The sequence below is a fragment of the Scomber japonicus genome, chromosome 10, assembly GCF_027409825.1.
Source record: "Scomber japonicus isolate fScoJap1 chromosome 10, fScoJap1.pri, whole genome shotgun sequence".
Lineage (NCBI taxonomy): Eukaryota > Metazoa > Chordata > Actinopteri > Scombriformes > Scombridae > Scomber > Scomber japonicus.
In genome coordinates this window covers 16,360,379-16,386,356 of record NC_070587.1, presented here as the reverse complement: position 1 = coordinate 16,386,356, position 25,978 = coordinate 16,360,379, and the positions used below count along the sequence as shown (strand labels likewise).

At 38.6% G+C, this 25,978-nt stretch overlaps 1 protein-coding gene across 1 annotated transcript; it reads left to right on the top strand.

The window, feature by feature from the left end:
- The first annotated feature begins 3,469 nt into the window (after positions 1-3,469).
- On the top strand, positions 3,470-25,771 carry LOC128366845 (lysophosphatidylcholine acyltransferase 1). The gene is made up of 14 exons (XM_053327613.1): positions 3,470-3,592; positions 10,091-10,230; positions 12,321-12,535; positions 17,948-18,060; positions 18,193-18,253; positions 18,701-18,759; positions 19,977-20,011; positions 21,567-21,621; positions 21,749-21,831; positions 22,303-22,428; positions 22,995-23,148; positions 24,484-24,582; positions 25,137-25,278; positions 25,539-25,771. Exons 1-14 carry the CDS (start codon positions 3,470-3,472, stop codon positions 25,769-25,771), a joined length of 1,638 nt encoding a protein of 545 aa, XP_053183588.1.
- The last annotated feature ends 207 nt before the right edge of the window (positions 25,772-25,978 follow it).

Genomic DNA, 25,978 nt, shown 5'->3' with positions numbered 1-25,978 from the left:
CACACCCAAATTAAAATATGAAGTTGAATAGGTATGCGTTGGTGTGTATGTGCATTTGTGTGTCTGTGTCTGCAAAACATGCATGTGAGGGTGTGTGAAACAGCTAAATGAATAGGTGTGAGTTGTGCACATGTGTTTGAGTGGATGATCTTGACATACTTGCAATTACAAAATACAATACATGATTGCTGCGCTAAAAGTGTGATAAATAAAGTGCTTCAGTACCTATATGAACATCCAATCCAATCAGTAAGTTTGTGAATGGGGGTTGGGGTTTGGGGATGGAGGAAATATAGAGACTGCTATGCTCATAAAATTCGTCTCATACTACAGAGTAAAGTATAGTGGTATAGATACATTTTGCATTTATCTAGATTATATTCGAATCAATGTTATTTGAAAAATACACTAAGATTTCAAGTTGTCTTACTTACTTACTACAGTACACTGTACACTCCATCATATTACTCTGGCGGTGGACTGTCAGTTGCCAAAAGTTGTGATATCAGTGAGATATTCATTTGGGAACAGCAGCTATTGTGTTTGCTCTGTTTAAATCAACCACATGACAACTTTACTCTGTAATAGATATACTAGACATGAATTGAAAACACTATATTAAGTAATATTTTAGTATTATAATCAGGTTTTTTTTATCTAATTTTCAGACATTTTGTTGTTTCACATATTTGCACATGTAATGGTCTCTTCACTCTCTGCCAGTTGTCTGGAAGCTGGATGCTGAATATGTTCAAAAACCTTTGTAATGAGGAGTGAATTAACCCAGCATGGAAACTAATGAAACCTCATGTAAGAAAAATGGAGATATCTGCTGGATGAAAGCGCCACAGTAGTTTGGTGAGGGATGCACCAAACCATATTGTAGTTCTTCCTCTGGAACAGCTCTGTCTGACAAAAGAGAAAACAAACCAAGAGATGTAAAAATCAACATCATGTACCATAAATTCAATCATTGAATTTGCAAAGCACCTGCTTTAAATTCAGTTGTTCAGGATATACTGGCCATGTTAATGAAAGACCATCTTTAAAAAAATTAATTAAAAAAATCTACATTGTATGACTAAAGCTGCCGATGAGGAGGCTATAGGCCCTATAGTATAGGGCCTGCTTCTCTTAAAACAAAGAAGAGGTTATACTATTAAGTGGACTGGAGTTTGTGTTCAACTCCTCATGTAGCAAAAACGTGGGTGAAAATGTATCAAAATGGTTCGTATAGTCCACAAGAGCTCTCTCTCTCTCTCTCTCTCTCTCTCTCTCTCTCTCTCTCTCTCTCTCTCTCCCTCCCTCCCTCCCCCTCTCTCTCTCTCTCTCTCTCTCTCTCTCTCTCTCTCTCTCTCTCTCTCTCTCTCTCTCTCTCTCTCACTCTCACATGTGTGTGTATACAGTTTGATACAGGAGACGCAATGTAACACATAATACTGTGTTCTGGTACAGTGCCTCTGAATGTACTGTGAGCTTTTCACCACTAGAGGGAGGCATATAATTAATTTTGAAATTAGACTATAAAGTCTACAATGTCTATAGTATGGTGCAAACTTGCCAAATGCTCCTAGCACCAAATTTTGAATGCAAATTTTGAATATATATCAGCTTGTTTTGACTGATTTTGGTTTTAAACCATTGTTCAGCGTGCATCCTTTTACATACACATGTTGTCTCTACCACCAGTTTGTTATCTCATTTTGGTGAGGCATCATACAGTATGCAGTGGATCAAAGACAAATGCTTTTACATTTAGAGTTACACATTTCTCTTTTATAACTTTGTGGTTTTAAATTGTTGTCAAGTAATCACATAAATATTTGCTTTAACAATAGCTATAACTTTGCCACTGTTTTTGAATAGCAATGCTATACTATTATTTATGTTTGTTATTTCTATTTCTCTGATAAAAAAAACAAAAAAAACAAGCTAAATATTTGGACTACTGGTGTCCTTCTTTACTATTTGTGACTAATATTTTTAAATAAAAGGCATTACAAATACATCATATACAAATATATAACATCTATAGATGTTCACGATATCATGGTACACCTGGCTGTTATGAGTCATTTCACAGAAACAATGACTGCACTCAGAGAAATACGCCCACTGTGTTACATATGTGCACACACACACACACACATTGAGGATCATACAATCCACTTTACAATGCATTTCACCCAGTTATAAACACCTGCTCATATCACTCCCACTCTTCTGCTACATGAAGAGCTGGACACCAATTCTGGTTTGCTAATAATAGGTATAACCTTTCTGTTTTTCTAAGCAAAGAAGGTAGTGCTGCCCCCATATTAACAGTTATCAACAGAGAGCCATAGGTGGATTAGATAGATAAATAGATAGGTAGATAGGTAGATAGATAGATAGATAGATAGATAGATATGAAGAAAGACAGATAGATAGTAGGCAGGCAGGCATACAGACAGATATATATTTTACCATTTGCTATATATGTGCTGTGATATCTGTCTTCTTGATAAAATACAATCACAACATCTTGTAAGGACTGACCAAAACACACACACATTAAGTTGTAGCAATGTCCGGCAATGCGGTGGTTTTTGATTAGTCCCTGTGTTCAGTTTTTGATGAGGATTGGCCCTGTAATGACAGCCTGTTTACTGGTGTGTGTTGTTATATTTCAGAAATGTACATGTATGCAAAAATATGGGACAATACAATACAAATACTTCATACATTTAATATAAATTTCCAATTAACTATCTAAAATAACCTACAAAATGTATATTTCACTGTAGATTTGGGAGCTTTAAAACAAACAAACACACAAACAAAAAAAACAGAACAAAACAACAACAACTTAGGCTACATTTTAATTTGTATAAATTGAATAGATGGAATGAACACAAAATAAAGCAACAATTGTTTTTTTGCTTTCCAATCGTGTTTGGTTTACGTATGCCTGTCTTGTAAATGATTTGTTCATATTATCTCTATCTCTAATAGTAGAAAATTAATGTATGCTGAAGTTCTGAAATGTACAGTATTTTGGGTACTTCTAGGCAACATCCCATCATCTTCAGAGAGATGCTCGACACAGTTTGGAGTCGAATGATGGTCTTGCGCATGCGCGATGTCAAGGGAGAAAAATCGTGGTTACGTTAGCATCCTGAGCTAGCGGGCTGGTTGGGGAAAAGGTGTGGAGGACGGAGTCCTGTGCACTGTCTGCAGAAAGATATCGGCTACTTCAAATATCCCCAGCTAATCCTTGAGCTAACCATTATCCCTCCATGCTGTCCGGGAAAGGAAGATAACGTTAATAACCCTGCACTGCCACCTCAATTAGCCACCGTGCAAGACAGATAAGGGGAAACTGCGTTGTGCGTGAATACTCTTCCATTCAGGCAGACTCAGTTTTCTGTTGTGAATTTTAAGATTTCAGTTGCAGTACCGACTATCGTTAACATTACTTGTTGCAAGAATGAGGTTGCCGAGTAACAGACAATGTGCGGCGGAGGGAGACGGGAAGAAGATGGACCAAGCTCCTCCGTTCAGAAACCCTTTTGTACACGTCTTGAAATTCACCCCTCTGGAAAAGGCAAAGGTAATATTATGTTTGCATGCAATTGGTTTATAGACGCGTTAACATGCTGGTTTAATAGTTTATTGAACGACACAGCGGAGAGGCTGTCACCATCATTTAACTTCTCTGATTTTTTTCCTGTGTGCATACAGTCAGCTGAGCTAGTGTTAGCTAGCCAGCTAACATTAGCTGCATACATGTTGCTTTCTCTCTTCTGTCATGTTGGTTTGCACGCTTTGCTTTAATGCTGTGTGAGTCTTTTAGGTAATGGTTGGGTATTCAGCTGCAGCGTCGGTATGAATGTCATATATCACTGTAAAAAAATGAAAACCAACCTATCTCATTCAGGAATCCGCCAACAATCTACTAAAATTAAATACAGTTAGATGAGCATGGCCGCCTGCAGGATGGGCCTCAGCTTGATGCTCTTTAACTGTTATCTTAAACTGTTAAAAACAAAGATCCAGTTTAGTATATTTCATTAAGGTTCCATGTTTCTGTTGCATTCGCCACTTATTTCAAATACGGTGCCGTTGTGTATCTTCCATTGCATTTATCCTACTTTGTTGATTAACGCAGATTTGGTGTGTCCCACTGAACCAGCAGCCAACACGTGTGACTGTGGGGGGTGGATAATTGGGATGGAAAACTGACAGTCATGTTCACCCCCCCCCAATCTACCACTTGAACATATTTTTCCTCAGCTGTTAGAGTTCACACATAGCCTATTTGTTTTTTGAAATACACTAACCATTTCATAAATTTTTACAATTTTGCACCATAAAGATAACATGTGGTTCACCTATCTGGCAGTGCAGTTGTTAATCAGATTTAGAGCTTTCAGTCTTTATTGAATACTATAGTGTTAAATTGTCGACTACTTCAACTTCATAGTCACTGGTTTAATACTTGTTTAACTTAATTATTCAAAAGTTATGATGTATTATTTGGATGCAGCCTTCACAGAGATGACAAGGTGTCCCAGATAAGCCATCTTGATTGGTATTTCAGACAAGGAAGTTGTTGTGCCTTTTAACGTTGCAACATGTCACATAGTGAACAGATGAAGGAAGCCTCAACTCATTACTGTGTACTGGTATGCATTGAATTACCGTGTTCTTTTAAACTAGGCTGCTGCTTATAAATTTGGAGGCACATGTGGGCCTTGTGCAGTTCACCTCATATCATCTCTCAGAATAGCTCAAATACTGTAGTTAGAGGTGTGTGTGTGTTTCAACTCTGAGCCATGAGTTAGCATTTATCAGTAGCTTAAGTGAATAGCTTATGGGTATTTTATTGGGTGGAAAATAATAGTTTTTTTTTATTGGTAAAATATACTTAATTATATTAACCCTAACCCTAAACCTTATTGGTTCAGAGTGTTACCACAAAGATTGTGGACGACTATATAGTCTAGATGGTGCATAAATGGGACAGCTAAGGTGTTTCTATTACACATTTCAATCTAATGGAAGAGCCTCAGTGTTATGAATAGGGCTGCTCTGGCTTAGCAGGTATATTAGAGTATCTTGTTACAAAGAAGAATAGTGACCTAGGGAGGTTCTCACACATTACTCTCCTCCAGGCTGTTTTGGCCAAGACTGGTAAATCATGGCCAGGAGAATAGGTAGGCTTCCTAGTTTATCTCATAAAACTACCATATATTTACAAAAATTGCAGTATTAGTCAATTTTATTAGTATATTTAATTTAATGTATATAGCTCAATATCACAAATTACAGATGAGTGACATGGACAAAATCAAATATCACAATATTTGTGATATAATATTTACTAAATACCTCAATATCAGTATTATGACAATATTATAAGGATGACTAGTGGTGTTTTCACAAGATACAAGATTCTTTATAAGTAGTCATGAATGTGGATATGATAACGAAAAGGACAATGGTGAATAATAGAACAGTCTGATAATTTAAGATAATTACATCACAATACTGTAATGTAGCCTTTAAAACCAGGAAAAGACAACTCTTTGGCCATATCACAATACTATGATAATCTAATTTCAAAATAATTCAATACATTTGTTTTTTGTTTGTAATAATGTTACATAGAATGCCCCTAATTACCACACAGTGGCATTTAGGTGTTATGGTCTAGCAAAGAAAGGAAATAAGGCCTTCGAAACTGGTTTCTTGGAAATGCTAAAAGCTGAACCACAAATGGCCACTTCATACAATTTTACAGTTTTGCTCTACAAGGATGACATGCAGTGCAGCTGCATGTCAGATTGAGAGCTTTCAGTCTTTATTGTATATGGTGTTAAATTGTAGACTACTTCCTTGCAGTCATTGGTTTCATGTTTTTCAATTTAATTACTCAAAAGTTATGATGTATTACTTGTTTGATTTATATGTGGTTCAAAAATGAATGGCATAATGTTACACAGAACTCCCCTATTTCCTGCACTGTGGCATTCATGTGTTATGTTCTAGGAAAGAAAACAGGCCCTTGAAACTGGTTCCTTGTAAACAATAAAGGCTGAACCACAAATGGTTCATGAAAGGATGGACATTTGTTTCCTAGTTGTTCTGATCTAACTTGAATCAACTTTTTTCTGCATGTTGCATTTGTCTTGCTTTCACATCCACAGTAATGTAAGGAAGACTATGAACAGAAACATTGAAGTATTGAGCAAAAAGCAGTAGTGTCCAAAGATTTTATGAACCAGCCAAAGCACTTTTGGATTCAAAGAGAAGATAAATTGGAAGTTCAGTATATGCCCTTCATCTATTGTAAAAGTCTGGTGCTGGTTGAGAAGGTGCAAATGAATGGCACAGAAATGGCTCGGGATTGTTTCACCAAGTAATTATTACAATGAAACTTAAGCATTTAGGGTTTGAATGGTTGGTCTCAGACTGAAAATGGGTCCAAATTGTATTTTGGTTAGTCAGTGTATAATGTTTATGTTATATTTATAAAAACCCTCCATACAAATCGTACAGATTGCAGATTATAATAGGACCAGATGAGTTTTGTTGGATTAACGCAGGCCATGAGGGTATGCTTGGTTTTGGATGATAAGCTGCTGCCCACAAGAATAGGCAAAAGGCTCAAGAGCTAATAGGCTGTATCTGAATTAAAAACGATCCTGTTTGTAAGCCAAATTGGCATAGCTGCTCACAGTGCAAAAGTCTGTACAGTAGAGTACACCATTTAGAGGAACTGGAGACATCTCACTCTTTCGCTCACCTGGGAAGTTTTGTAATGTTGGGGCATAGGGGACACCTGTCCAGAAAAGCGGGCACTTGGGTAATAAAATGGAAATATCTGACTAATAGCTTCAGTTGTCAGTTGCTCCAATCTTTGTTTGATCACTGAAACTATGTAGGCTTGCTCAGGTCCTTATTAATAGGCTATACTGTAATTCAGATATTCTTCCAATTTTGCAACTGGTCGAATTCATTTAATTGATCTGCTGAGTTGCCATAGTCCTAATGTGAGAAGTTGAGAACATGCTGCATTGTTTCTGTTACTTATTTAGGTATATCAGCAAACATTACAGTCTTAATCTGTTTTAAAGTTAATGTAATTCCCAGTTTAGCATTGACAAGCCTTTACATTCCTGTGTGATTTATTGGGGAAACCCAACAAAGGCCTAAATCTGATTTGATCCTGCCAAAGCTTCAATAAGTCAATAGCTTATTCCCACACTATGTAGATTGCTCTTCCTTTTTAACCTTGGATTGACATCAAAATAATCAACTGTATAAGGTTTGCCTGTCAGCGAGAAAATCCTAAAAAGGCTTCAAACAAGGACTTTTCTTTCTCTTACTGTATTTGTGTCTTAAAAGCTTTCTAGCTCTATATTACTATTTTTAATGTTCTTACTGCTATACTTACTCTCTTACTGTATATCCGAGACACTTATTTCACACAAATGTAATGCTATTTTTCATCTGGGTGACTGCGGTGGTGTGACTTGGGAGTGGGCAATGTGACAAAAACATCACAACAATTTTTTCAGGCAGGATCACGATCTTATCTCTATTCTTTTTCACAATGTTTTTAAGACTATATTGCAAGTTGCTGAAGAGTACACAAGATTAAAAAAACTTTGTCTATCACTTATTGATATAAAATTGATTTGGGTTAGGGGCAAACAACACAAAAACATGCACCCATGAAAGACTCAGAACAGATGATTGTATTCACAAGGACGATTCTCATCACCGTTGGTTGCATGATAAAGGTTAAAAATGGTGATTGGTTAAGACCTTCATCAGAGTGGAGATTAGTAAAAGTGAAACGATACAATGCAGTAATTCTTTTCTTTTCCTTTTTTTTTTGCTTGCATGTTTTTTTTGATAACAAGAAGTCCCAATTCAATTTGTACAACATTCACAGAATTATAATAATGTAGGCCCGTCATTGGCAACTATAGTACACTTTTCCAGGTAAGGCTATATCAGACCAGATTCATATGTATGTTTTGTTTTTCCTATTCACTTCTAAAAGACTGGCAAGCTTTGTTGCATCAATTTAAAGATGCCTTTTAGTACAGTGCCTGAATTCACTCTGAAATAATCTCTCGGCCTTACTAACACTGCCTCTACTTTAATTCTATGTGACATTCATGCATTCTTATGCTTTGAGTCTGAATACATTTTTTAACAAATGCACCATATAATGGTTCTCAGATATTCTCAGAAAGGCCCTTTTTATCAAAGCAAAAAGTACATTCTGCATGATTTGTCTTCTCTTGTTTAAAACTATATACCATTTATTTGTTAAGAGATAAGTAGACAAGTTATATAATTAATTCATGTATCTTGGGAAAGTAAACAGTTTGGAGGAAAAGAAAAAGGAAGTGAGGGTTGCGTGTCTCTGCGGTGACAGTTGCAAAGTGACATTTTGCACTCATTTTATCACTCTATTTCTACCATGTTATGTTTTAAATAAAAGTGTAACTTTAACATTAACCACTTTCCAATTGTTCATTTGTTAGCAGAATCTGCCTGTTGCATATTGTCAGTGTCCCATGTAAGCAATAATCTGATTGATCTCTATTGACTGTACTGTCAGACAAGAGCTCTCTTTAGATAAGACTCCATGTTCCTCTGTAGTGGCTGCTATCAAGACAAATATTGACAGAAGATAAGCGCAGCTATCAGGGAGTCATAAAAAACTGTTTGGTAAAGAGTCACCATTGGATCCAAACAATGAAGTGCCATGCTTTGTCTGAGCCTTCAAGAGTAAAGAACATATTTATAGTAATGTGTAAATCACCATGTTAGTATATGTGGCTGTAGATAGTTTTGAAGACACAAGTTTAAATGTACTTACGCTGTATGGGTGGGGTGTTAAGAATTGGGGTGGTAAATATCCGTTGTGGAACTTGAATATAATTTACACCATGTAATGGCAACATGCCATCTCATCTCAGTTGTCTAATGGCGCTTTTCCACTATACAGTTCTAGCACTACTCGACTCGACTCGTTTTTTTTTGCATTTCTATTAGGGATAGTACCTGGTACCTGGTACTTTTTTAGTACCTGCTCTGCTGAGGTTCCAAGCGAGCCGAGCCGATACTAAATGTGACGCCAACAGACTGCCGGCCACTGATTGGTCAAAAGAGTTGTCACTGGAAGAGTCATGAGCTGTCCCCCACAAGAATCAAACCCGGCATTTTTAAATCCCAGCAACAGCCATACGGCTCAATTTTGTTGCTTTGTGTGTGACAAAAAGCCACATACAGCAGCAAGTACACCATCGCCTCCATGTCCTCCATTGTTCATGTCTTTGTGTCGCGTATAAAGGGAAGTCACGGCAGTTTCGCACAGCCGTGCTATGACGACCCTGCCCACATTAAGTAGGTACTATAGTAATGGGAAAGGTTGTTCCTGGTACCAAACCAAGCCGAGTTGAGTAGTGCTAGAACTGTATAGTGGAGAAGCGGCATTATGCACATAAGATATGCAGGCTCTTGGGTAGGATTGCCAGCATTTTGTGTTGCTGAGCCCCTTTTAGACTACTGTGACCAGAGGTACTGTATAGGACAGGTGAATTAGAGAAAAGGTCACCAGTTAGTTAATTAGTATTTATAAGATAAAGTAATTGTTGTTGTCTGATGTGCTTTTCTTTATTGTACTTCGTTAGAGGTATAATATAATAGATTTTGTTCTTGATACTACAACTAGAAACAGCACCTACTACAACTGCCTTCACAAAAGCATTCACTGTGGAGGGCTATGTAGAAGTTGATGAGTTGGTTTCAGCAGCAGTGTAATGCTTACTCACTGCACCTAGTGAACAAAGCATGACTGAAAACCATGAGGCTTCACCTATGATAACTTAAAACTGAGGTAGATGATAAATGCACTGTCATACACATACATTATACACAAGGCATTGTATTTCTGGTGGCAGGCATCCACAACTCATTGTGAAATACTGCATAGACAAAAGTCAAATTGAGGCTGTACCAAAATGACTGCATTGAGTTGGCTCTGTTTTGCTTTAATCCTTTTCCTTTTTCCTTTCTCTTACAGATAGCATTTATGACAGTCACACTATTCCCCATCCGTCTGTTCATAGCTGCATTCATGATGCTGCTGGCTTGGCCTTTTGCCTTCCTGGCCTCAGTAGGACGCTCCGAGACCACCGTGGAACCCCAGTGCCTCTGGAGGAGGTAGGTGCACAACCGTGTGTACATATGTGTGTCCTGTGGGGTTTGACGCCTAATTAAGAACTTAGAAGTCAGTCACTATCTGTCGTTCTTCCTGTCCTCTGTCCTTAGTCCTCCTCCCTCTGCAGCTGTTGTGCTTCACTGCCTGCAGGTACTGCTGGTAGGGGGAGGAGGGGCTGGTTTGGAGGGGTGCTTGCTGTCTCAGTCAGTAGCCAAAGGTTTACAAGAAATTGCCAGATTTTTATATATGGTACAAACTTAAAAGCTAAACAGTTGGGCTCCATACCATTTAGCTTTTGTTCTAGCTACACACAGAGAGCTTTCATTGTAGCTGTTGTTTGTTACTAACACTTCACCATCAGCCTAACCAGCACACTGTGGTTGTATAAAACATACCAGCAGTGGATAGGAGACTGCGGGCAAAGCACATGAAAACATGGTGAATTTGAAATGTACTTGTTTGTTTTGTTTACAAATAAGGGTTTTATTGCACTTAACATAAGTGTAGCTGTGATCAGCTCAAGGAAAATGATATGTAGGCTACATTATCTTTCACTTCACCTTGTTCACTGTCTCCAGTGTGGCCTCTCTGCTCTGCTCTCCACTGTCTGTGTGTGTCTGTCTGTGCGTGTGTGTGTGTGTGTGTGTGCCAGATAAACACCAACACAGGGAGCATAGGAGATTATAGAAAGGAGAGCCTGCACCACAACCATAAGTTACACCAAAAAATATTAAATCAGTAATAAAAGAACCAACGTTAAAAAATATCCCGGTAAAATTTTGGAATTCCAATTCAGAACTAAGAGGGGAGCTTCCCTAGAGGTGACAGTCTAGCTTTTGACATGATGAACTAGGACTGGCTAGCAGGGCAGCAAGGCAGGAGTGTAGGAGAACACCAAGTCAGTGGGGTTAAACTGATAGCAGGCTCTACACAAAGTGGAGTTTTACAGTGTTGTCTTTAGATGTCCTGAGCTGTATTGGACCTCATCCAGGCATATTTTTTATGGGTATTTATCAGCTAATAACTGATTGAATGCCAATTTCTTTCTTATTGTATTGTACTGTGTTTAGTTCACAGCTGCTTTCCTTCACTACAGTCAGACTCACTACAGTGCACACAAGTGAAATTTAGCATTTAAAAATGTGGAAAATGTTTTTATCTTCTGATACCTGGATTGGTAAAATACACAGATTGAATAGAGCTCTGATGATTTGTGTGCTTTCTGCAAGCCCCGTGCCTATGCTCAGTCAAACATTGTTTGTACTTCCAACAACATTAACAGAGAAGTCATACTCATTAAAATGAGATCTGGCTGATTCCATCTCATAAGTGTATGGAGACACATTTACAGTGTATGGAGACACAGTTAAAATAATCTCCTTGTAATGATAAGGTGTGCTCTGTTATAACAATGTGTCAGATTCTTCATCATTGCATGGTTTCTGCTGCTATGTATATAATTATTTTTACTATTTATACTGAACATCTTTCAGAATGAATTGGGTTGTTGTCAGGTAACAAAATTAGCACCAGCCACCAGTCGATGCTGGTGAAATATGCAAGTGACTGGTAGATTCACCTCACTCATTGGCCAAAAGAACAAAATTTGAACATTCACCAGCTATTTGGCCAGTGGACAAAAAAGGTAATTTTGAACTTTGGTAGTTGTGTCATTTAAGACTCATATTAAGATAGGGATTGGGTCCCTAAGGAGCTTGATCAGGACATCCCTACTTGTTTCTTATTGTCATGGTGTTGTTTTTACTCATGTTGTCCTATTTATCGTCTACCATAACTCTTACACTGTATAGTTGATGATGATGTTGGATGAAACAATCCTGAACTCACTCAGCCGTAATATCCTCTTCCAAGCCTCTTGGTATCAGTGGACATATGCATCTATGCATTTACCATATTATACTTTTACAATACTTTTAGCCATAGTGTTATGCTGTTTTAATGCCTAGGGGCTAAGAAATGGTTGCATTGAATGTTTGATGCTGAAGTATAATATACCATTCGGTTTGTGTATTTGTCTCCATTTTCAATTGAAATAAAAGGGAGCCTCACACATGAATCATCTCATTTTCAGACTGGTGGACATAATTCTGAAGATCATCATGCGGGTCATGTGGTTTGCGGGAGGTTTCCATTGGATGACAGTGAAAGGGCGAAGGGCATTGCCTGCAGAGGCACCCATCCTCACCCTGGCACCCCACTCTTCTTACTTTGATGCCATCCCAGTCACTATGACAATGGCTTCTATTGTCATGAAGGCCGAAAGCAAGGACATACCTCTCTGGGGCAGTAAGTAACAGACACACACATGGGCATCGTGCTGGTATTGTTAGCTTTATGACAATTCCCTACTTTATGAGTGTAATTGGTAAAACAAAAATTAAAAAAGTTAAACTGTTATGACTGTTATAGGTAGAGTTGTTACCCCAACTTGTTCAGCCACATGTGCCACATTGTTTTAGCCTCTGCTTCAGGCGAAGCTACTTTGTAAAGGGTAGTTTCTATGATTTTGCTGTTGGTGTTTGCAGTCTGCTTAACTGAGAATTTTTATAGAGTTGAAGCCAGGTACAGCCTGGCTAACTCCCATAGCTAATGTATACCAGGATATGTGTAGATACAAAAAGTTCACATACCTTGCTGTGGAAGTGCAGAAATTGTGATTAAAAATATGCCATTGGACCTTTCATTAGACCATCCATGATAATGATGCAAAATTAAAATGTTCTGTTATGGATTAAATTATCAGATTCAGACAGGGGCAGGGAATAACTTGATAGTAAGTTACAACATCTTTTAAAATACCTAATGCTAGGGAGAAAAGTCAGACATAATATCCATGAACCCTTGATTCATTTCGCATTATTGACAGATTTGTCATCCTAAAATTTTAACCTGTACTAAAATGTTTGACTCATCAATTTAATAAGGTTAGAGGAAATGATCTTTTTCACATAGCAGCTGGACATTAAAATTAAGTGTTATTTTAGCCTCCTCCTGCCCTGCCTACTAAGTAATCAGCCACTTTACTAGCCTGAGTATTGCTGCTTGCAAAGGTTCTGTAATTTTTTTCCTTTTACTGCACATTAGGAACATACACTACATTGCCAAAAGTATTCACTCACCCATCCAAATAATTTAAATCATGTGTTCTAATCACTTCCATGGCCACAGGTGTATAAAATCAAGCACCAAGGCATGCCATCTGTTTCTACAAACATTTGTGAAAGAATGCGTCACTCTCAGGAGCTCAGTGAATTCCAGCGTGGTATTGTGATGAAATGCCACCTGTGCAACAAGTCCAGTCTGGAAATTTCCTCGCTCCTAAATATTCCAGTCAATCGTCAGTGGTATAATAACAAAGAGGAGGCGATTGGGAACGACAGCAACTCAGCCATGAAGTGGTAGGCCATGTAAAATGACGGAGCAGGGTCAGTGGATGTTGAGGCGCATAGTGCGCAGAGGTCACCAACTTTCTGCAGAGTCAATCGCTACAGACCTCCAAACATCATGTGGCCTTCAGATTAGCTGAAGAACAGTGCGTAGAGAGCTTCATGGAATGGGTTTTCATGGCCGAGCAGCTGCATCCAAGCCATACATCACCAAGTGCAATGCAAAACGCTGGATGCAGTGGTGTAAATCACGCCGCCACTGGACTCTAGAGCAATGGAGATGCGTTCTCTGGAGTGACGAATCGTGCTTGACCATCTGGCGATCTGATGGATGAGTCTGGGTTTGGCGGTTGCCAAGAGAACGGTACTTGTCTGACTGCATTGTGCCAAGTGTAAAGTTTGGTGGAGAGGGGATTATGGTGCAGGGTTGTCTTTCAGGAGCTGGGCATGGCCCCTTAGTTCCAGTGAAAGGAACTCTGAATGCTTCAGCATACCAAGAGATTTTGGACAATTCCATGCTCCCAACTTTGTGGGAACAGTTTGGGGATGGCCCCTTCCTGTTCCAACATGACTGTGCACCAGTGCACAAAGCAAGGTCCACAAAGACATGGATGAGAGAGTTTGGTGTGGATGAACTTGACTGGCCTGCTCAGAGTCCTGACCTCAACCCCGATAGAACACCTTTGGGATGAATTAAAGTAGAGACTGAGATCCAAGCCTTCTCGTCCAACATCAGTGTGTGACCTCACAAATGTGCTTCTAGAAGAATGGTCAAAAATTCCCATAAACACACTCCTAAACCTTGTGGAAAGCCTTCCCAGAAGAGTTGAAGCTGTTATAGCTGCAAAGGGTTGACTGGCGTCATATTAAACCCAATGGATTAAGAATGGGATGTCACTTAAATTCATATGTGAGTCAAGGCAGGTGAACCAATACTTTTAGCAATATAGTGTATTTCGACACATTTGCTCATTGTTAAATTATTTTCATCAACATACAATCACCTAATATGAAGGAATCTAAGGGAAATAAACAGTAAATACTTACAAGGAATTTGACTCCGGTGTAGTGGTTCTACTTAAGCAGAATGACAACACAAGAGGCTTCAGAAATTTCCACAAGGAATTAATAAAAACAAACGCAACCATTTCTGTGAGCTATTAACAGGATACAAACAGGGCAAATAAGGGAATAGTGCAAGGAGTGATGACATTAGTATTGAACTGTAAAAGAAAAAAAGTGTGATTTATATACATATAGTAGGTGGTTATGTACAGTATACAGCATACTCAGATATACAGTAGTGAGTGAAATGTATTGCACATTTTGTATTTTGGACTAAAAGTTTTAGGTACAGTGCGTATTACAGTGTTTCAGGGTTATAGCACAGTGCCTGAGTTAACTGTTCATTAGGATGAGGGAGTGAGCAAGGGAGGAACATCTGACAATGTCAAGTTTCTTTTGTATGTCTGTGTCTGCTTCCTCTACACTTGGCTGTTCTAAAAATGCTAATGAAGATCAACCATTAATGTACCTTTGTAACTTTAGACTGACTAGTCTTGTTAGCCTTGTAGTAGGAACCAGGCACCAATGCGTGGCCAAGTGGAATCCAGAATAAGCATTAAGACCTGATCAGCCACAGTGACGTGTGTAGTGTCTCTCAGGGTACTAGCTCAAGACCTAATCCCTTCCTGTCGGCAGACAGCTCACAGTTTGAATCAGTTTTTTTCTTCTCATGGCCTCACTCTCTCCTTTTATCTTATGTTTCTCTCACTTGTGTCTCTCTTTTTCTTTTTGATTTTTCTGTCTCAGGGCCAGCAGAAACATTGCTTTTGCTATTTTTTCCATTTGTGTTAGGGTTAGGGTGAGATTCTGTGATTGACAACACCCCTGCAGATCTAATATTGAGTATCTACAACCAGTCTTTGTCTAGTCACAGTTCCTCATTTCATTTCCTTGTACATTTTTCTCTTTGTAGGTCAGCTCTGTTTAGCAGGTCTCAAATGTTAGAGACACCCTTTGACTTGATCCAGATTCTACATTATGCAAATCATATGCAACAAAATTGTGTTTATTATTTTATTCAGTCCAATCCTCAAGAAGGAAAGTGGAATTGATAGTAGTGATGTTACATCATTGAGAAAACGTTTTGTAGACTGTAGCATTGTTCTTGAGAAAAATGGAAGTTATACAGTGGTGAGTGGACAGTTGTGTGTTGCTAATGCTTATTTTCATTATCAATTATTCTTCCAATTATTTTCTCGATTTAATCATTTTGTCTATAAAAATGACATAGTTTAAAAAAAAAAAAAAAGTATCACAACTGGTATCAAAGCCTTAGGTGTCATCATTATATAGCTTGGTCTATGTGACCAGCAGTACAGTACCCACATATAATCAGTTTACTTGTTTAACTCCAGTCCAGTTGGAGAAGGGCAAAGCGGAAGTTAGTTGGCTTGGTCAGTGGAAGACTCTGGTACGGATTACTGGTAATGCAGTAACTAAATTTATCAGAGCAAGTGGAACAGATCAATGAACAAGGAGAAGCAAATATATGTATCAGAGGGAGTTAGAAATACAGACCTCCCTAATATAAGCCTGCTTCCAATAAAATCTGTTGAGGGAAATAAATATATGGAAAGAAATGTACGGATATGGATTTATGTGTTGATACTAGGGATGGGCATGGTCAATCGATGATCGATAATTGATCGTTAAGATTTTTGTCGATCAAATTACATTTTTATCGATTAAACGCTGGTATCAAATAGAGGTTGTGTTGCATAGTGTGAGTCCTGAAGCAATGCAGTGAATTTTACTATGTGACAGTAATAAGACGTCTTTACGGTGGCAGACAAGGGCAAACACGCAGCAACGGTCAAACGCTGCAAATACATAAGAAATGCAGAACCAAAGACAGACAAAACTACAGTGGCCGACTGGGGCCAACCGCTTCATTTGGGGGAAAACGGCTAGTACAGAAAGGATGCAAACTCCAAAACACAGACAAAAGTCAAAACAAATGCAACTACAAAATCACGCTGCAAATAAAAAAAAATGCTGCAAGAAACAAAAACAAATGCATAAACGTCAAACACGCTGCAAATTAGTATAAGTTAAATAAGCATAATTGTGAAGTAATACTGTCTCTCTCACTCTCTCTCCTTCTTTCTCTCTCGGCTGGGTGCATTTTGGAGTCATTTAATGTTATATTTTGGCAGAAACAGTCAGCCCTGTGTAATATATTTTTTTATTTTGTTGTTAGATTTGATGTTTTTTTGGAATTGTTTCTAAAAGAGGCTCAATTGTGTTTAAGAGCACTGTAGTGATCGATATGTGAAGAGGTTTGACTTGGATCCTCAGACTAAGCTGCCTTTAGGAGTGCTGCCTTTTTTTTGTTGAAGTTAAACAGTTGAACTTTAACTGTCTTGTCAAAGAGGATTTTTGTTGAACTATAGGTTATTGGAGTAAAGATTTAATTGAAGAAAAACACACTGTATTTTGTATTTTCATGGCATTTTTAAGGAAAAAAAAAAAAAAGATCAGTCGATAATTGATTGTTAATTTTCCCAATGATCGTTCAAGGGAATTTCTTCACCCTGCCCTCCAAAAAGAAACAATCAAAGGAGAAAGCCAGACCTTTCTTGCATTTGTATTTGCATGTGAGACACATGTGATTGATGCACCCATGAACCCCTGACCATGTTAAATACAGAATATATAGCATCTTATTAAGATTTTTTTTTTTTCAGGTTAACTGTTTACCCCCTATTTTAGTCTTTATACAAATAATATTGCAACATAACAGGTCTTTTTTATTCAGCGTTGCTTTACAATTATGTGATTCACATTTACACACAGGAATGTTTCAGAGTAGCCACATTCTTCCACTCTTCACCACGGTACAGCTCTGTTGGAGTGATTTTGGAGTTAAGTGCTTTGTTAAGGACATTGTTTGAGTGGCGGTTGATATAGAGAGGAGTTTGCTCTCTCTCCCCTGGTTGGCTTATCTCAGCCAGCACAGTGAAGTGTTTGTGGTACTTAATCTAACAGATTGTCTTACAGTAATAATAATTTATTGCAGCAATATTTATTGTTTGGGCCAATACAGACATGGCATGTGTCCAGCCATGTCTGACTGGTCTGACTGTGTTCTTGCAGATTATAGTTTTATACTGTACACCCAATCTACCTGTATGTGAATTTTCACCCTCCTACTCCAAAAAAGCTTTAGTTTCTTAACTGTCACAAGAATAATTGCATCTGTATGTATTGGATTTCCTCCATTCTCTCTTTTTTCTTTGGCTTCCAGCTTTGATTAAATACATCAGGCCAGTGTTCGTTTCACGATCAGACCAGGACTCCAGGAAGAAGACTGTGGAGGAGATCAAACGCAGAGCACACTCTGGAGGGGAATGGCCTCAGGTAAGTGGATGGACTGTGCATACATACTCTCTTTTGTAACATTTTTAGCAGCAATTCACAATTCTGTCAGAACATGATATTTTGGATATGGTCACTTTTATCTGTAATATGTGAATCTCATCTCTTGCTCAGATAATGATATTTCCTGAGGGAACATGCACCAATAGATCCTGCCTAATCACTTTTAAGCCAGGTAAAACTCTTTCACCATTGTTCTTCTTATACAGCTTTCTTTTCTTTTTCTTTTTGAAATCATGGTTCCACCTGTTTACCCCTATCACAGCACTGATATTGTCATATTCAGTGTGGTGAGCATTTTAAATTACCATTGCAATTAAATTAATTAAATGGCAATTTAAATTAATATCCAATTTACATATTCAATTTCAAAGATATTTGATATATAAATGTCAAATAGTTGTGAGGTAGAGCTGCGGTTGTCTTTATGGTTGGTGGACTTTATTTGCCAGAAGAGGCTTTATATAACTGCATTTGTTACACTGGCTGACCACATTTTATCATTGAGTTCTCTTTTTTGTATTTGCAGTCGCTCTTCTCTTTTTTTCAATCCCATTCATTGTTTAAACATCTGTATTATCAAATTTCAAGTACAATTTATCTTGTCTTTTTTGCTCTGTAGGGGCCTTCATCCCAGCTGTACCAGTGCAGCCAGTGGTGTTTCGTTACCCAAATAGACTGGTAAGATGTGTAATGAATATATTCAGAAATGCAGCTTTGTAGAAAAAATGCTGTCACATTTTTGTTCAATCCAATCAACAAATCAATATCTGTTTGGTATTAAAACATTGCACAGACACGACGACTGCCAACATGCAGTAGGTAAACTGTGTGATTAATTACAAATTCAAACATAGCTTTCCTTTGAGATCAATAAATGTCCCACCTTTTGCCCACCAGTCTGTCAGCAATCTTCTGGTTTCCTGTTTTAACATATACCGGTACATAGCATGCCCTGTTGTTAGGTATCTTCCCAAAGTCTCACTCAGTGTGTAGATGTTTTTGCATGGTGGGAAGAAATATATTATATATTTATTTATATACTTATATATCCATGAAGGAGAAAATGTTACGAGCGAAGCAAAATCATTTTTCACACATACAACTCTGTGAAAACCACTTCAGCCAACATTTGGTTTTGTGGTCAGATTGTGTATTTTGTTAAGCTCAAGTTGTGCTCAAAATGTATTTCCCATTACATTTAAATAAACTACCCATGAAAATGATTACATTTAGGTATATTGAGAAAGCTTGCTAGCGAAAAGGTCTCAATATGGATGTTTGGTGAAGCTGATTTTGTCAACTAAACTCATCTGTGCCTCACATTCAGGCTAAATGGGTTGATTTAATTGAAGTGGTCACAGTCTGGTTATGAGAGGAATTCAAAGAAGTGTAAAGGACAGCTTTCCGATAGTCTGAGTGGCAATAACTTGACTTTTGTAACATGCCTGTTGCAAAAGTCCAATATATAATCATCATCATATTAATCATTCTCACACTCATCACACACTCACCATAATTAATCATCAACACTACACTGCAGAGAAAAGTAATACGAATAAAAACTCCCAATCCTGTTTAAGCAGGGTCCAGTGCAGAATAAGCCTTGTTTGCAAATCTTAACAGTGGTGCCAGTTCTCAAACTTCTTAAACTATTGAACTCCCCAGGGTCACATCCCATCAGTATGAAAATAAAGTTTGCAGTCATTGTGCAACGTTCCCCTATTTTGTAGAAACCTTAAGAATGACTTTGTTTACACAAGTAGTTTTTGTTTAAAACTACATGTAAACCAGTGTGTTTGAGTAATCAGTCAGTGTGCAGACAACCATAAATAATTGTGCAAGTAAAAGGCATAGAGAAAAAATATTTAATATTTATTTATTTTTGCTCTGGACAGGACACAATCACATGGACGTGGCAAGGGCCTGGAGCGTAAGTACTATTTTTTTAAGAAACTTTTTATATATATATATGAATTTACATTCACCATATTTTAAGATTTATAGTAAATAGAATATGCCCAAACCTTCTTTTTTTGCGTTCTTCTTGTCAGTTATCACCAAAGTGAGTTTATTGATATAATAAATTATTCACCCATTCGACATCCAGCAACCACACTGAACAGGAAGATGATTATTTAGACCAAAACTATTCTGACTGAAACACAAAATGAATATGAAAAATGACAAAAAATGTTGGGTTGATGATGGTGTCTACCTCTAGTCTCAAGAAGTTTCATTTATTTATTTATTTTAAATCAAAGCATATGTGGTTCTTATATCACACTACCATGTATCATATGTTGTCATTAATTAAATTCTACAACACAAATGCAGGCAACTATCTAGGAAAAACGAACATTGAGGTCTGAACCAGAATCTCCACAATGAGCGCTCAAGTAGAGTGGAAGCAAATTAGTCGTGGCTGGAGGAGAAAGACTGTCCTTGTTATCGGTCTCAGTAGCCTCCTTAGAATACTATGTCCTGTTATGATTTGGCTTCCATCATCATGGTGGATCTCTATATACTGTTGGCTGTCTGTCCGCTCAGTTGAGCAGAACTATATGCAATTTGACTCATTGCTTTAACATAAACACAAACGCAGTAGGCACATAGTATAGAGTATAAACTGACATTTCGTTCGAAGAATGACATGTTCAGGTTTCATACTAACAAATGTGTACATACTCTTTACTCTAATGCTTTTACTTGTATACATCTTGTCAAGTGTCCCATCTTAAAGCTGTAGCCTGTAGTTATGAGAAAAAAGTGGACTTGGCGAGAAAATTTGAACGAGTATAGCCTCTAGGTCCCACCTTCTTCCTCTCTCTCAGCCCTGCCTCCTAAGCCCCTCCCCACTGAGGAACCTGCGGTGCATGCTGTATGCATGTGAAGGCTTGACTCCACAGTAAGAGAGGAAGCCTGTTTGACCAGTGAGAGCACGTACTGCACGGGGGAGGAGCGCTGTCGAGTGAGAGCATGTGCTGTGCACTTGACACTCCTCCGGGCTCTGATTGGTTGTTTTGACTCGGGAGCGGTGGATTCTTACAAATCATTTTACGACCACTGGATGGACCCAGAAACAGTGGATTTTGTCACAGCTAATCTGTATGTTGTTCTACTATCAGATCACAATATCAATTTTAGCAAAAATAGTTACTCACTTAAACAATGCTGTGAGAAGCAAATCATACCTTTTTAGAAGATGACAAATTTGTCATTTAAGTAGCAAGTTAAAGACAACCCCCCCCCCCCCCCCCCCACACACACACACACACACACACACACACACACACACACACAATCACTGTGGGGTATTGTATGTGGATTGATGGATGCATTTTACAACACATTGTAAAAATTTAGGAATTTTAAAACCGACCTCATAACCTCACCGTCAGATTATTAACCCTGTCAAGCATGGACCCTGATAAAGGCTCTTTGTTTGTTTATTTATTTTTCTTGATGATGTTCTGTTTATTATCCAGGTTTAAAATCTTGTGGCTGACACTCTGCCAGTTGCACAACGAGTTTGAGATAGAGGTAAGTGTAAATGTGTCCATATCTGAAGTCTGAAGGCTTCATTTCATGCAATAAAATACATATTTGTCAATAATCAATAGACAATACATATATTGTAAATTGTTTGGGCTTTCTGCTCTCTCTGCAGTTCCTCCCTATCTACACACCCTCAGAGGAGGAGAAAAATAACCCTGCTCTGTTTGCTATCAATGTGAGACGCATCATGGCTAAGTAAGTTCAAATGTATTGTTTGTGTGGTTGGCAGTGAATCCTTTGAATGTACAAAAGTAAAAAGGTTACTGTTGACAACCTAGTACCTAATTGATTGGTTTTGTCAGTTACAGCGATCAAAGGACAAAGCTCTGGGGTGGCTCATCTCCTAGCAGTACCTTTTTAGTAATGCTGATATGAGTATATAATAATGTTGTGCCTCTATTCTACCCAACCTTGCTATACATAAACTGCCTTACACTGTGCTGCATTTAGGACCTGTATAATTATACACCACATTATGTGAATCACCACTTTAAGCCTGAGATAGGAAACTGAAGTCTTGCGGACAGACAAAAAAATCAACGCATTTTTCTCAACATCAAAGTAGCCATATCCGCTGCGATATTGGTCTTACAAGTCTAAAGCAAATTCTTTTATCGATTTTCACACACTGATGTCCTGTCATTGTTTCTTTTGTGCTATGATCAGAGCCCTGGGGGTACCCATCACAGACTATTCATTTGAAGACTGCCAGCTGGCCATGGCAGAAGGCCAGTTGAGACTGCCAGTCGACACCTGTCTGCTGGAGTTTGCCAAGCTCGTCAGGAGACTGAGGTGAGTCTGTCAAACCTTCCGATACATTGCACCTATCAATGAGATCTAAGTAACGGACATGAGGGTGAGACAGAGGTAAAACACTCATCCAACACCACAGGGATCCAGATTCAGTTTTTGGCAGTACCATCAGTGTACGCAACTGATTGTGTGCATGGGTGGGAAGGCAGTCAGGGATCATGTTCTTGTTGTTGTGCCAGTAGTTTCTACATTAGTAGTAGTTGGTCATGTGTCTGGAAAGGAAGGGCTGTAGAGGGGACAATGTGATCTTCACACATGCTACACATTCCTGGTGAAACTTCTCCTGGCAAAAGAAGCAGTTAGAAAGGCTGCATATATCAGACATAGTATAACATGGTAGACACCTCTCTTAGTTGTCCAATAGTGGAATTGGCAATTGTGAGGATATGATCATGGGAGCAGTCTTTGCTCTACTGCCTGCATTGTATTAACTTAACTCTTCTTCATGTGTTTTTCTATTGTTTTTTTGATGGTTGGTTTTCTAAATGTACTTGCACACTATGGACAAGTTATTAACACACACTTTATTTCCCTCACTGTCTCAGGCTGAAGCCCCAAAATACTGAGAGGGTTCTGCAGGAATATGGGAACAGATCCAGGAAGCTGGAGGGTCAGAAGCTGGACTTGGATGACTTTGCTCAGTTCCTGGATGTGCCAGTTTCAGACCTGCTACGAGACATGTTTGCTCTTTTTGATGAGGTAAAAACATTATTTTCATTCATAACCATCTCTTCACATCTCACTCCAACTAAATGGATGCATAGAAGAGGTCGGAAAAGACGGTAAGCCTTTTGGTAGCTGGTGTAAAACGTTAGGAGAAGCAGGTGCTTGCTTCTGCACTTAATGCTCCAGAAAGCTAGTATACGCTGAATCAGACCCCACTCACAGTGCAGCTGTTGGCGCTCTCACACACACAACGCGGTTATTGGGAGCAACAACCACGGCTGATGTACCAGTATCAATAACTGACCGTGTGCGACTTGAAAATACGCGTGTGCAGCGCATGCATTGTTGCAAGTTTTGGAAGCAACAACAATTCAGCTCCCGGAGTCCCGTGTGTGTGTGTGTGTGTGTGTCTCTCTCTCTCTCTCACACTTTGACTGAGAGTGGGAGGGAGCAGCCATCACAGTGGTGTGTGTGTGTGTGTGTGTGTGTGTGAGCACTGCTCCTCATCTGGAAGGAGAAAAAGCAATATCGGCTCCAAATACCGGCTCAAAAAAATCGGCAGCACATATCGGCCAATCGGTATCGGTCGACCTCTAGTGTAAATGATGCATATTCTGTTTAAGAAGTGAACCGATGTCCTTTGATATACCCTCAGTTGAATGGTTGCAAACCAAATCTTATTCTTCCAATGCCTGACTGAATTTCACATACCTTTTTATAATATGTCACCTTGTGATTGTAGGTCATCTTGTGACCTGTTAAGGACAAAGCTTAGCAGCAAAACTTGATTTCAAAAGTAATCCTAAATGCTACATGTGTTAGTACCATATTGTAGGGAGGTGGAGTACTATTGTCTACTACTGACCTTTCTTGTTATTGCAGTTTCAAAAGGCCCACCATAATCTGCAATCCATTTCCATATAATGTTTTGTTGTTTTTTTTGTTTTGTTTTTTACCCTGCGAATGTGTCCACGCCACAGGACCACACACACACACACACACACACACACACACAAAAGTTCAGGCTCTGGATTTTTTTTGCTTTAACCCCTCTATGTGTGTATTAAACAATAATGTGCTGCATTTTGGAGCGTAGATATATAGTCAAGTTATTCTATAAAAACCCTGTCAAGACCGGAAGGGACTGAATGCCAAATACTTTTTTGTAACCAAGCACATCATCTTTCTTCTCATTCAGGGATACATTTCCAATATACTACCCAAACAAATAATAAAGGTTTTATTGCTACAATGTGCTCTTGACCTAAACAGTGAGCACTTGCAGCTACTTAGGTAAATAAATGAGTGTACTTCTCACATCGCCTGTCTTCATCTTTAGTAACACTATGTTTTCTCTCACTTTTTCAGCATGAAGATAACTGCATGGATATCAGAGAATATGTGATAGCCTTATCTGTTGTATGCAGACCTGCCAAAACTCTGGAAACGATGAAATTGGCCTTCAAGGTATGTTCTGTTTCAAGCTTCACGCTTAACTGAGCACCAGGCTGAATAGAGTTTTCTGTGCTTGGTTGGGATCAGCGTGACATTTGCCACATTAAAATGTCATACACAGGAGGTTCTCTTAGGTTTTGCACGGCAGCGGAATAAAGTTGTTCTCTTTCCATCATTACTATACAACATAGTGACACATGTTTACACATAGTGTTTTTATTTTTTCTAGTATTAATGCTCAGAGCTGCATAACATCAGTTTAAATATGCTTTTGGAGGCTATCATCGCAGATCATCTGCTGTGGTTGCAAGAAAACAAAATAGTTTGAGTTTGACTCACTTCCATATTTTCACTTGAATTGCTTTACCTCATTCTTAAGAGTTGAGCAAGCTCTGCGACCATGGGTTTCATGAAATCCATTGAGCACAGATTTAGTATTTATAATAGCATGGATTATTTCATAAAAACTGACCTTACGGGCGCCTAACCTGCCAACCCTGTCAGAGACTTATGGTCAAAGGCAAAGTCAGAGGTGACATCTGCATTTCTTGACATTTTACCTCCAGATGTTTGAGGCAGAGGAGGATGGTGCCATCACAGAGACGGAGTTGGCTGTTATTCTGAAAACAGCTTTAGGAGTGACTCACCTCAGTGTGTCACACCTGTTTACCGCCATCGACGCTGAAGACACAGGGAAGATCACATTTGGTAAGAATCCTAACAAATTCAAGTCATTGATAACCAACTTAAGTTTAAAATTAGGATTCTATTAGCAATATTTGGGTCAAGGTAGTATACACTATATTAAAAATTCAAAAAGTGAGGGCTAGAAAAATGTTTGACCTCCATTGTTAAAACAGTTCATGGTGTTGTCTGTCATTTTTGTCACAGTTTGTCTCTGGACATTATTAAAGCATCTCTTACAATATTGTTTTTGTCTTTGTCGCCCTCTTGTGGTGTATTTACAGAAAAGTTCAGAAGCTTCGTGGAGCAGCACCCAGACTTTTCTGAAGAGTACCTGTACACAGAAAACATAGGCCTCCACAGTGGTCCCTGCCACTATCACCAAACAAAGCCCAGCCTGTCTTCCCTGAACCTGCAAGGCACTGCCACCACCAAAACAGCTAATGGTATCTGCCCTGACTTCAGCCCCAATGACCGTGTTAGCACAATAGATGGACTCCTCAAGAAACACAACTGAATGGGTTAAAGAGGAAACCAAACACCTCTCCTGGTGAGAGGGTGTTATGTGAGAGGTGGTGGGTAGCTAGTTACATTTTTGAACAGTAAGGGACTACATTTCAGTAACCACAATTACAAAAATGAAGACGTTTACCTTAGCTTTTTTTATTAGTATTGTGTCCATGAAATTTTCTGAGGTAATTTTCAGCCTGATAACAGTTTATTT